Source organism: Sphaeramia orbicularis, unplaced genomic scaffold, assembly GCF_902148855.1.
Source record: "Sphaeramia orbicularis unplaced genomic scaffold, fSphaOr1.1, whole genome shotgun sequence".
NCBI classification, from domain to species: Eukaryota; Metazoa; Chordata; class Actinopteri; order Kurtiformes; family Apogonidae; genus Sphaeramia; species Sphaeramia orbicularis.
The window spans coordinates 396059-409427 of NW_021941474.1; the positions used below are offsets into that span (position 1 = coordinate 396059).

The following is a 13369-nucleotide window of genomic DNA, read 5'->3' on the forward strand; positions in this document are numbered from 1 at the left end:
CAAATGACCCAAACTACAGTTGTAAAAAACATTTTCATTAACTGAAATAAATAAAAACTATAATTAAAAGACAAAAACCATAACCAACTGAAATTTTATTGTGTGTTTACTAAACTAACTAAAACGGATCAAAATTCTGGATCCAATTCCCTTGGTTTTGGTCTTTGTCAATGTCAGATTGATGTTCAATGGATTTCTTTGTCTCTCTCAGTTTTCTGTGCTGTCTCCATACGACACTTTTTGCTCCGTCACTTGTGTTCACTTGTGGTTTCCAGTCGTCTTCTGGTCCCCACTCTACCTGGAAACATGGAGACTAAAGCAGCAGAGTCCTGTCTGGGATTGATTTGAATAGGAGCACAGAGAAGAAGAGAAAAGAGACCACTGAACTACAACTGAACTACAACTGAACTACAACTGAACTACAACTGAACTACAACTGAACTACAACTGAACTATAACTGAACTACAACTGAACTACAACTAAACTAAAACTACAACTAAAACTGAAGTAAAACTAAACTACAACTAAACTACAACTAAACTACAACTAAACTACAACTGAACTACAACTAAACTAAAACTACAACTAAAACTGAAGTAAAACTAAACTACAACTAAACTACAACTGAACTACAACTAAACTAAAACTACAACTAAAACTGAAGTAAAACTAAACTACAACTAAACTACAACTGAACTACAACTAAACTACAACTAAACTACAACTGAACTAAAACTAAGCATTTAGGAAATAATTAAAACTAATAAAAACTATCAAACCTGCTCTAAAAACAAATTAAAATGAACTGAATTAGAGAAAAAAAGTCCAAACTACATGAAACTAAACTAGAATGAAAAATCCAAAACTATTAGAACCTTGCTTTATGTCAACCTTGGACTGTTGGCAAGTTATTGGACTAGACAATGAATCTTTTAATAACAATTTGGATGACGATCATCAACACAAAAAAAGAGAAGGTCTCCTCAGAACCGTTTACTCTTCCAGAGTGAACATATAGGCCAACAGCTGTCATTAGCACGACCAAGGTTCTAATAGTTTGGGATTTTTCATTCTAATTTAGTTTTATTTACTTTGGACTTTTCTCTAATTCAGTTCATTTTAATTCGTTTTTAGAGCAGGTTTGATAGTTTTTTTAGTTTTCATTTTTTTCTAAATGCTTAGTTGTAGTTTAGTTGTAGTTTAGTTGTAGTTCAGTTGTAGTTCAGTTGTAGTTTAGTTGTAGTTCAGTTGTACTTTAGTTGTAGTTTAGTTGTAGTTCAGTTGTACTTCAGTACAACTGAACTACAGAACACTAGAACTTCAGCTGTTCTAGTGTTAGCTAGTTTTCAGTCCAATGAGTGACAGAAGAAATTCAAACCAAATCTGAATCCAAATCTACAAAGAACATCAAAGGTAGAACAGCTTCTCTGTCCTTATGCTCCGTTTTTCCTCCTCTGTTTCCCTCAAATAAGTAAAGAACAAACACCTTTAGGATAGAAATGACTATAAATGAACATAAAGTACGGTCCACTATGTTGGTTTGTTTACATCTAACTCCCACAATTCCTTGCGCTCAGGCAGTTTGGCGTGACTTGCCTGGAATGTTACAAAGTCGTGAGTCATGGTTTGAAGTTGTGACTATACGGGCTCAAAAACCGGCCTTGAACGCAGCATAAGCTCCCCATGTGTATCCTCCTGTTTACTTGTAGACAGTCAGCAGGAGCAGACCAAGTGAGTGGGGATGTGAAAATGGAGTGGAAGATCATTTATAATAATCAGAATCCAAATATTTTATGCATCTCTCTGGTAAATTCTTGTATGTTACAGTTGCTGTAACAATGAGTGATACCATAAGTGATAGTCAAACCGGCCCGGGCCACACCTGGAACAAGGTCCACGTCACGAGTTTGGGGAACCAGGACATCCTGATAAAAAATCAACTACCGGAACAAGGCAGAGAACATGGTACTGACGGTGTGTTACTATGGTAACTGCCCTAGTGACAGAGGGTACATGCAGAGGATGTGGGAGAAACAGCTCAACACTTTAAAACCCCACCTCCTCACTGACGTACAAACGGCTGCTAGCTCAGTGTTCGAATATCCACAATAAGAAGTTTCTATCACAGCTGGAGATCGATGAGGTTCAGCGTTGGACCTCAACCACGGTACAAAGATGCTACAGTGAGGTGGAGGAGCCAGGACGACAGGTCAGCTTGGGGGTGGTTTTACCATCACCCCCAAATATTGAGATTGGGTACCAAGCCCCAAAGACAGACAGACTGAATGCAAGGACAGCTGACCTGAGAGACAGAATCATGAAGTCCTGGGAGAACTCAACTACCTCTTGCCAAGGCTAAACAACAAAGTACCAGACCAGACTACTGGAGGACTTGAACGCCACACTGCTAACCATCCCTACCACTACCATCACTGAGACCAACCAGCTGATGTATGCAGCAGTAACAGTCATCTACAGATGAACAGCAGGAGCAGTCGTAGTCCTCCTTTGAACAGAACTGAGCAGAGGTGTGAGCCTGAGGAAGGAGCTGCCCAGGAAATAGAACCAACTGTCCACAACTGACGACCTGCAGACTGTTGAGCAAAGGCTCACAGCCCTAGGTACCCCCAAAGAAGTCTACAAGAGAAGCAGAGGCAAGGAGAAGAAACAATGTGTTCTCTACCAACCCAGATAAGGTCTACTGTCAACGGAAGGGTAACAAGGTGACCCCAGACCCACCCAGGGTAACAAGGGGACAACAGACCCACCCAGGGTAACAAGGTGACAGCAGACCCACCAGGATAACAAGGTGACAGCAGACCCACCCAGGGTAACAAGGTGACAACAGACCCACCCAGGGTAACAAGGTGACAACAGACCCACCCAGGGTAACAAGGGGACAACAGACCCACCCAGGGTAACAAGGTGACAACAGACCCACCCAGGGTAACAAGGTGACAACAGACCCACCCAGGGTAACAAGGGGACAACAGACCCACCCAGGGTAACAAGGGGACAACAGACCCACCCAGGGTAACAAGGTGACCCCAGACCCACCCAGGGTAACAAGGGGACAACAGACCCACCCAGGGTAACAAGGGGACAACAGACCCACCCAGGGTAACAAGGTGACAGTAGACCCACCCAGGGTAACAAGGTGACAGCAGACCCACCCAGGGTAACAAGGGGACAACAGCCCCACCCAGGACTGGAACTGACCAATACTGGAAGAGTATCTGGGCAAAGAGGCAACACAGAACACTAACGCCCAATGGATGATGGACTTACAGGCAGAGCACAGCCAACATCCAGAACCAGACCCAGTAGTCATCACCCAACAGACATCCAAACCAGAGTGTCCAAAATGAAGAGCTGGACAGCACCAGGCCCGACATGATCTATACCAACTGGATTAAGAAGACGACTGCACTCCATGAACGCCTAGAAGCAGAAATGATCCAGACTTCCTTCTCCCCAGACTCCTCCTCCAGCTCTTCCGGGGGGACCCCGAGGCATTCCCAGGCCAGCCGAGAGACATAGTCTCTCCAACGTGTCCTGGGTCTTCCCTGAGGTCTCCTCCCAGTGGGACATGCCTGGAACAGGGTGGTGTCCAGGAGGCATCTGAAACAGATGCCTGAGCCACCTCAGCTGGCCCCTCTCGACAGGGAGGAGCAGCGGCTCTACTCCGAGCTCCTCCCTGGTGACTGAGCTCCTCACCCTATTCCTAAGGGTGCGCCCAGCCACCCTACGGAGGAAGCTGATTTCGACCACTTGTATCCGGGATCTTGTCCTTTCGGTCATGACCCACAGCTCATGACCATAGGTGAGGGGAGGAACATAGATTGACCGGTAAATCGAGAGCTTCTCCTCTCGGCTCAGTTCCTTCTTCACCACAACCAACCGATACAGCAACTGCATCATTGCAGACACTGCACCGATCCGTCTGTCAATCTCACATTCCAACCTTCCTTTTCCTCGAGGTCAACCGATAGTCCTCCTCCATGGTCTCCCCAAACTCCACCCAGACCTGAGTTTTTGCCTCCACAACAGCTCAGGCTGCAGCATGCCTGGCCTGCTGGTACCCATCAGCTGCCTCGGGAGTCCCGCAAGCCACCAAGGCTCGATAAGACTCCTTCTTCAGCTTGACGGCATCCCTTACTTCTGGGGTCTACCACCGGGTTCAGGGATTGCTGCCATGACAGGCACCAGAGATTCTGCGACCACAGCTCTGAGCAGCTGCTTTGACAATGGAGGTGGAGAACATGGTCCACTCGGACTCAATGTCCCCAGCCTCCCCTGGGATCTGGGAGAAGCTCTCCCGGAGGTGGGAGTTGAAGAGCGTGCTGACATCAGGCTCTGCCAGACGTTCCCAGCAGACCCTCACAACACGTTTGGGCCTGCCGAGTCTGTCCAGCTTCCTCCTTCGTCAGTGGATCCAACTCACCACCAGGTGGTGATCGGTTGACAGCTCCGCCCCTCTCTTCACTCAAGTGACCAAAACATGCAGTCAGAGGTCTGATGACATGACAGTAAAGTCGATCATGGACCTCCGGCCTAGGGTGTCCTGGTGCCACATGCACTTCTGGACATCCCTGTGTTCGAACATGGTGTTCGTTATGGACAAACTGTGACTAGCACAGAAGTCCAATAACAGAACACCACTGGGGTTCAGATCAGGGAGGCCGTTCCTCCCCATCACCCCCCTCCAGGTCTCACTGTCGTTGCCCACGTGGGCATTGAAGTCACCCAGGAGAACAATGGAGTTCCCATTTGGAGCACCATCCAGCACCCCTCCCAGGGACTCCAAGAAGGCCGGGTACTCTGCACTGCTGTTCTGCCCGTAAGCTGAAACAACAGTGAGGCACCTGTCCCCGACCCGAAGGCACAGGGACGCGACCCTCTCATTCACCAGGGTGAACTCCGAACACATGGCAGCTGAGCTGAGGGGCTAGGAGCAAGCCCACACCAACCCGCCATCTCTCACCATGGGCAACGCCAGAAAAGTGGAGAGTCCAGCCCCTCTCAAGGGGTTGGGTTCCAGAGCCCAAGCTGTGTGTGGAGGTGAGCCCGACTATATGTAGACGGTATCTCTCAACCTCCCTCACAAGCTCCGGCTCCTTCCACCCCAGCGAAGTGACATTCCTTGTCCCAAGAGCTAGACTCTGCGTCCGGGGATTGGGTCGTTGAGCCCCCTGCCATCGACTGCTACCCAATCCACATTGCACCCAGCCCCTGTGGTTCCCTCGGTGGATGGTGAGACTGCCGGAGGGTGGGCCCATGTCACTCCTTTGGGCTGGGCCCAGCTGGGCCCCGTGGGCATAGGCCCAGCCACCAGGCGCTCGCTTTTGGCCTCAACCCCAGGCCTGGCTCCAGGGTGGGGCCCTGGCTGCGCCATGCCAGGTGACATCACATTCTTTAGTTGTTTCTTTTCCATAGGGGCTTTTGAGCTGCTCTTAGTCTGGCCTGTCACCCAGGACCTGTTTGCCTTGGGAGACCCTACCAGGGGCATAAAGCCACCGACAACATAGCTCCTGGGATCATTCGGGCGCTCAAACTCCCCCACCATGGTAAGGTGGCAGTTCAAGGAGGAAAAGCACAGATGAACCAGCTGATAATGTGTGGAAACCACCCAGAGTGGGTAAACCAGGGCCAGAAAGTCCACCCGGAGTGGGTAACCCAGGACCGGACAGTCCAACCAGAATGGGTAACCCAGGGCTGGACAGTCCTCAAAATGAAGGACCCCCAGAGGGGAACAGTATCATCCAACTACCGACCTAGAACCGACCTAGAACCGACCTAGAACCGGCCTTAGCACCACATGGAAGCGCTTATCAGGCATCAGAGAGACTAAGATGAGTAGGAACATGGAGTAAAACATGAGCAGAACACAGGAAGGAACAGGAACAACACCACTACAGTTTACTCTGGTTTGGTCCTTTGGTCACATGACACCGGCGTTGTCGGTGCCTGAAACGGTATTTTTGTCGAATGGGTCCAAGAGCGTAAACATGTCCAAGCTCTGCCCCCCTGGTCTTGGCTCTGCCCCCTGGTGTTGGTGTATGGATAGGACCAACACCACTGTATGGATACCATGACGACCATAGGACCATGTGACCAGAAGAAGAAAACCAAGGACGGAACTTGCTGCACATGCTCAGTGCTGTCTTCTGTGGTTTGAGTGTATCCTGCCATAGGCTCTGGAACCTCCTGCACATGCTCAGTGCTGTCTTCTGTGGTTTGAGTGTATCCTACCATAGGCTCTGTCTGTGTTTGTGTACAGTGCCACATATAGGTGTGGACTACGTATGACACCATTTAACCCAGTTGGACTGGTTCCACCTGGACGCACAAATTTATGGAAACCATACGAGTATGGACCACAAACTGTTAGAATCCACTAAAGACAAAGACCAGGAGTGTTGTCCTCGGTATCTGGTCCTCTGTCCTTTTCCTGTACAGGGACAGAACCAGGATAGAACCAGGACAGGCCCATGGCAGGTGGAAGGCACATGTATTTGTACAGAGCTGTTCTAACACATGGCAGTTCAAAGTGCTTTACAAAGGTAGACAAACAGAACATTCGACCGGACAGCAGCAGAATAAAACATTCAACAAAATGAAAGTGCAGAAAAGATGCAGAAACCACCGCCCCTGGGGTTTCCTGCCTTGGCGTGAGCGCAGTTCTCTACTTGCGTCCCCAGGGACTCAAACAACCCCAGAAGTTCCACCAATTGTGAACAGGTTCTGTGCAAACAGCGGTTTAACCTGTGTGTGATGGTTCTGTCAAAACCGGGACAGAACCAGGACAGAACCAAGACAGAACCAGGACAGAACCGGGACAGAACCAGGACAGAACCAGGGCACTGATCGGCTCTGAGGGCCCAGACAAACCCATATTTGGTGCCTTAGGACTGCGGCGGTACCCATTGCTGTACAGGACTGTGGCAGTACCCATTGGCGTACAGGACTGTGGCAGTACCCATTGGCGTACAGGACTGTGGCAGTACCCATTGGCGTACAGGACTGTGGCAGTACCCGTTAGCGTACAGGACTGTGGCAGTACCTGCTGCCGTCCATTTCAGAGTGTGTCCAGGCTGCATATGTTGGTCTGATGGGCTCGTGGGTCACTGCCTGCGTCGGTCTGATGGGTGCGTGGGTCACTGCCTGCGTTGGTCTGGTGAGTGCGTGGGTTACTGGGTGCGTGGGTTACTGCCTGCATCGGTCTGGTGGGTGTGTGGGTCACTGCCTGCGTCAGTCTGGTGGGTGCGTGGGTCACTGGGTGCGTGGGTCACTGCCTGCGTCAGTCTGGTGGGTGCATGGGTCACTGCATACATCAGGTCGGTCTTCCTCTTCAGTCGACGTGCTGTCACATCTGACTTTGCAGATAAACTACCTTTGGGTTTGTCGGGGGGGATTTTGTTGAGATGTACTGTAGTTGCTGTTTCTCTCATGACGTGTTTCCACTACGTGGAACCGGCTCGACTCGGCTTGACTCCACTCTGGTACCAGGTCCTATTCCAGACCGTTTCCATTCCAGGATACTACCCACTTTACAGTACCTGGTCGTCATAGCGATGTGGTGCGTTACTTCTGTGTCATCTGCTCAGAGTTGCTGATAAACTCACTCGTTGCGTGTTGTCTCATCAAGCTCCTGCTGAATTTTTCCGTCTGAACCTCCTGGACAAACCATGGTGTAGTTTTACAGACGGTCATCATGTGGATTCACCTACTGACAGATTTACTGGAAACTTCTGCATCTGCTTTTAGTAAAAGGGCGGGTCACAGAGACGACGCTGACCAATCAGTGGTCTGCAGTGTTTACACGTCATCTGGTCCCCAGTCCTGGAACCTCAGCGGAGGTGATACGAAAAAACTAGTACCAGGTACCAGATTCCAGGTTCTTTTTCAGAATAGATTCGCAAAAAGGCCAAGTCAAGTTGAGCCTGTTCCACGTAGTGGAAATGTGGCATTATACTGTATGTCTTGTAGTACAAACCTAATAGAAAACCCTTTAGCATTTGTAAATCCTATCTGTCACTGTGTCGTTCTAATCTCAGACCACACACACATTTGTACTGTACACACATTAGCTTAGTGTTGAATTGTGCTGCTAATTCTAAATGGAACATGCCCTCTGATGGTGTCCTGGCTCTGTGGCCTTGTGCTTCCCTTTGTTTTTCAGGAGAAGACCAGTGCTCTGTCTCTCAGTAACGTGGCTGGAGTCTTCTACATCCTGGTTGGAGGTCTGGGTCTGGCCATGATGGTAGCGCTGGTGGAGTTCTGCTACAAAAGTCGTGCAGAGGCAAAAAAAATGAAGGTATGATGAGTTCACTGTCTGTCTTCAATAATGGGTGTATTTTAAATTACATGAAAAACAGAAATTATTCCGACTAAATGTTTCCCTCAGATTTTCCCACAGTCACTGGTAGCTTTTCCATTGACTCTCAAATTGTGCAGAAAAATATGTAGAATGGAAAAACAACCAGTTTCTCCAAAACTCTTTATTCAATGAAAACTTTTTGCACTTGCAAGAGGTGGGTTTTTTTTTTTTTGGACGTAGCAACATTGGTCTATGACGCAAAACTGTAACGGAAAGACCTTTGAGTCCAACTAGAGTCACATGACCAAAACAAACAGATGTGGATGGATGTTAGAACAAGAGAAGAAGAAGAGTTTTACCCAAATATGTGTGTGTGTGGACACAGCAGGAAAGCACAGAAGAATTTAGAATTTAGGAGGAGATAGAGGAGGAAGCACCATTCAGGATTCAAACCAACACAGATTTATGGAAGGACTGACACTGACATCTACCGCAACTAAAGAAACTAAAGGACCCACACCGACATCTACCACAACTAAAGAAACTAAAGGACCCACATTGACATCTACCACAACTAAAGAAACTAAAGGACCCACACTGACATCTACCGCAACTAAAGAAACTAAAGGACTGACACTGGCACCTACCACAACTAAAGAAACTAAAGGACCCACACTGACATCTACCACAACTAAAGACACTAAAGGACCCACACCGACATCTACCACAACTAAAGAAACTAAAGGACCCACACCGACATCTACCACAACTAAACAAACTAAAGGACCCACACTGACATCTACCACAACTAAAGAAACTAAAGGACTGACACTGGCATCTACCACAACTAAAGAAACTAAAGGACCCACACCGACATCTACCGCAACTAAAGAAACTAAAGGACCCACACCGACATCTACCACAACTAAAGAAACTAAAGGACCCACACCGACATCTACCACAACTAAAGAAACTAAAGGACCCACACCGACATCTACCGCAACTAAAGAAACTATAGGACCCACACTGACATCTACCACAACTAAAGAAACTAAAGGACCCACACCGACATCTACCACAACTAAAGAAACTAAAGGACCCACACTGACATCTACCACAACTAAAGAAACTAAAGGACCCACACTGACATCTACCACAACTAAAGAAACTAAAGGACCCACACCGACATCTACCACAACTAAAGAAACTAAAGGACCCACACTGACATCTACCACAACTAAAGAAACTAAAGGACCCACACTGACATCTACCACAAGAAACTCATAAGCACAGCAGGGATTCAGTCAACAGTTTATGCTTAATTAACTCTTCTTTTTTTTTTTTTTTTTTTTTTTTGCTTGAATCAATTTTTTTTGTTTTTTGCTTAATTCAACATTTATTTGCTTAATTGTGGACTGAGCCAAGAGGGCAGGTCCACTGAACTTTACTTTTTTACTTTTACTTTTGTAACTTTTTTTTAGAATAACAAACCAATGTTAGTAATAAAGATGAAAATTTGTAACAATTTCAGTGGCTGCAGTGAGCCTGTTTCCATTGAACACCTCAGAACATTTAAGTGCAATCTGTACAAACTGTTCAAAAACACAAACATTGCACAATTGTCTTTTCCAGTCCAGTCCTTGTCCATTCTCCAAACCTAAACTCTTCGTCTATTTTAGTGACAGATCACCATGGTAACAGATTGGTTTGTTGTATGTCCCTAAAATGAGTCCAGGGTGCTCCGACCATCAAACATTAGTTCCACCTGCTACATGTTGTTTTAAATTGAAAAGAAGAAAAAACCACACAGGAGAGATCCCATGCCCCCCCCAAGGGGCCTGCCCCACAGTTTGAGAAACACTGCTCTAAACAGATGTTCTAACTTTGTTTGGACAGAATTCTACATGTGGTCAGCAGCTGGAGCCGACATCTGTTTACCACTGTAGACCACAGACCACCACACTAATGACATCTGTTTACCACTGTAGACCACAGACCACCACACTAATGACATCTGTTTACCACTATAGACCACAGACCACCACACTATTGACATCTGTTTACCACTATAGACCACAGACCACCGCACTAATGACATCTGTTTACCACTATAGACCACAAACCACCACACTAATGACATCTGTTTACCACTATAGACCACAGACCACCACACTATTGACATCTGTTTACCACTATAGACCACAAACCACCGCACTAATGACATCTGTTTACCACTATAGACCACAGACCACCACACTAATGACATCTGTTTACCACTATAGACCACAGACCACCACACTAATGACATCTGTTTACCACTATAGACCACAAACCACCGCACTAATGACATCTGTTTACCACTATAGACCACAGACCACCACACTAATGACATCTGTTTACCACTATAGACCACAGACCACCACACTAATGACATCTGTTTACCACTATAGACCGCAAACCACCACACTAATGACATCTGTTTACCACTATAGACCACAAACCACCACACTAATGACATCTGTTTACCACTATAGACCACAGACCACCGCACTAATGACATCTGTTTACCACTATAGACCACAAACCACCGCACTAATGACATCTGTTTACCACTATAGACCACAGACCACCGCACTAATGACATCTGTTTACCACTATAGACCACAGACCACCGCACTAATGACATCTGTTTACCACTATAGACCACAAACCACCACACTAATGACATCTGTTTACCACTATAGACCTCAAACCACCACACTAATGACATCTGTTTACCACTATAGACCACAAACCACCACACTAATGACATCTGTTTACCACTATAGACCACAGACCACCGCACTAATGACATCTGTTTACCACTATAGACCACAAACCACCGCACTAATGACATCTGTTTACCACTATAGACCACAGACCACCGCACTAATGACATCTGTTTACCACTATAGACCACAAACCACCACACTAATGACATCTGTTTACCACTATAGACCGCAAACCACCACACTAATGACATCTGTTTACCACTATAGACCACAAACCACCACACTAATGACATCTGTTTACCACTATAGACCACAGACCACCGCACTAATGACATCTGTTTACCACTATAGACCACAGACCACCGCACTAATGACATCTGTTTACCACTATAGACCACAGACCACCGCACTAATGACATCTGTTTACCACTATAGACCACCACCACCACACTAATGACATCTGTTTACCACTATAGACCACAAACCACCGCACTAATGACATCTGTTTACCACTATAGACCACAAACCACCACACTAATGACATCTGTTTACCACTATAGACCACAAACCACCACACTAATGACATCTGTTTACCACTATAGACCACAGACCACCGCACTAATGACATCTGTTTACCACTATAGACCACCACCACCGCACTAATGACATCTGTTTACCACTATAGACCACAAACCACCGCACTAATGACATCTGTTTACCACTATAGACCACAAACCACCGCACTAATGACATCTGTTTACCACTATAGACCACAGACCACCGCACTAATGACATCTGTTTACCACTATAGACCACAGACCACCGCACTAATGACATCTGTTTACCACTATAGACCACCACCACCACACTAATGACATCTGTTTACCACTATAGACCACAGACCACCACACTAATGACATCTGTTTACCACTATAGACCACAGACCACCACACTAATGACATCTGTTTACCACTATAGACCACAAACCACCGCACTAATGACATCTGTTTACCACTATAGACCACAGACCACCGCACTAATGACATCTGTTTACCACTATAGACCACAGACCACCGCACTAATGACATCTGTTTACCACTATAGACCACCACCACCACACTAATGACATCTGTTTACCACTATAGACCACAGACCACCACACTATTGACATCTGTTTACCACTATAGACCACAAACCACCGCACTAATGACATCTGTTTACCACTATAGACCACAGACCACCGCACTAATGACATCTGTTTACCACTATAGACCACAGACCACCACACTAATGACATCTGTTTACCACTATAGACCACAGACCACCGCACTAATGACATCTGTTTACCACTATAGACCGCAGACCACCACACCAATGACATCTGTTTACCACTATAGACCACAGACCACCGCACTAATGACATCTGTTTACCACTATAGACCGCAGACCACCACACCAATGACATCTAGAACAGTCACATGCTTCAGTAGTTTGTGTTTCAGTTAATCCGTCCGTTTGTGTGTTTCTTTGCTCACTGCTGCTCTGTTTGACTGTGTTTACCTCCATCTGACCAATGAGTGGAACTGAATTATGGGAAATTTATCAGACCCCTGGGTTTAGAGGGTGGTCCTTGAAAAACTACCTTTGAAGGGTCAAACAGCCCCAGTAAACCGTCTGTTTGGTAATAACAGGACTTTAGTTTTGGTAATAACAGGACTTTATTTCTGTGCTTAAGGGGGCAGCCCAGACCTGGTCTGTAATAACAGGACTTTATTTCTGTGCTTAAGGGGGCAGCCCAGACCTTGTCGTCCCCCCAGCACACAGGGAACTACACACACTGTCTGTCTTCTCCTCAACATGCCCCCACCTTCAACCTGCTGTCCCCCAGCCACCAGCCAAACTACGCCACCTATAAAGAGGGATACAACGTTTACGGCATTGAGAGTGTCAAGATCTAACTCGGGTAGGAGAGTGATGATTGATGCCTAACCTTTGTCATGTCACAGTCATAGACGGTGTTTACATCAGCCATAAGCGTGGACGCTGCATTCATGTTACTATGGTAACCAGCAGGACAAGTGTCCGGTCAGAACAGCGACCGTTTGATGTGGACGGAAGGACAGTCAGGTGGACATCTGCCAGATGAACTGAGGAGAAAACACTGGGTTCATTTAAATGAACAGTTATTATAGCTGACTCTGAGACCAACTGTCCAACTGAGACCCACATGGACCCCAGTCTGTGGACCCCAATCTGTAGACCCCAGTCTGTGGACCC

The 13369-nt window shown here is 46.8% G+C and overlaps 1 protein-coding gene across 1 annotated transcript in view; it reads left to right on the top strand.

Annotated features, from left to right (window-relative positions):
• The window catches only part of LOC115415927 (glutamate receptor 2-like), a 111260-nt gene that overhangs the window by 75061 nt on the left and 22830 nt on the right, over window positions 1-13369 (top strand). Inside the window, 1 exon segment of the mRNA XM_030129610.1 lies at window positions 8184-8318. Within this exon segment, the coding sequence (XP_029985470.1) occupies window positions 8184-8318 (135 nt within the window).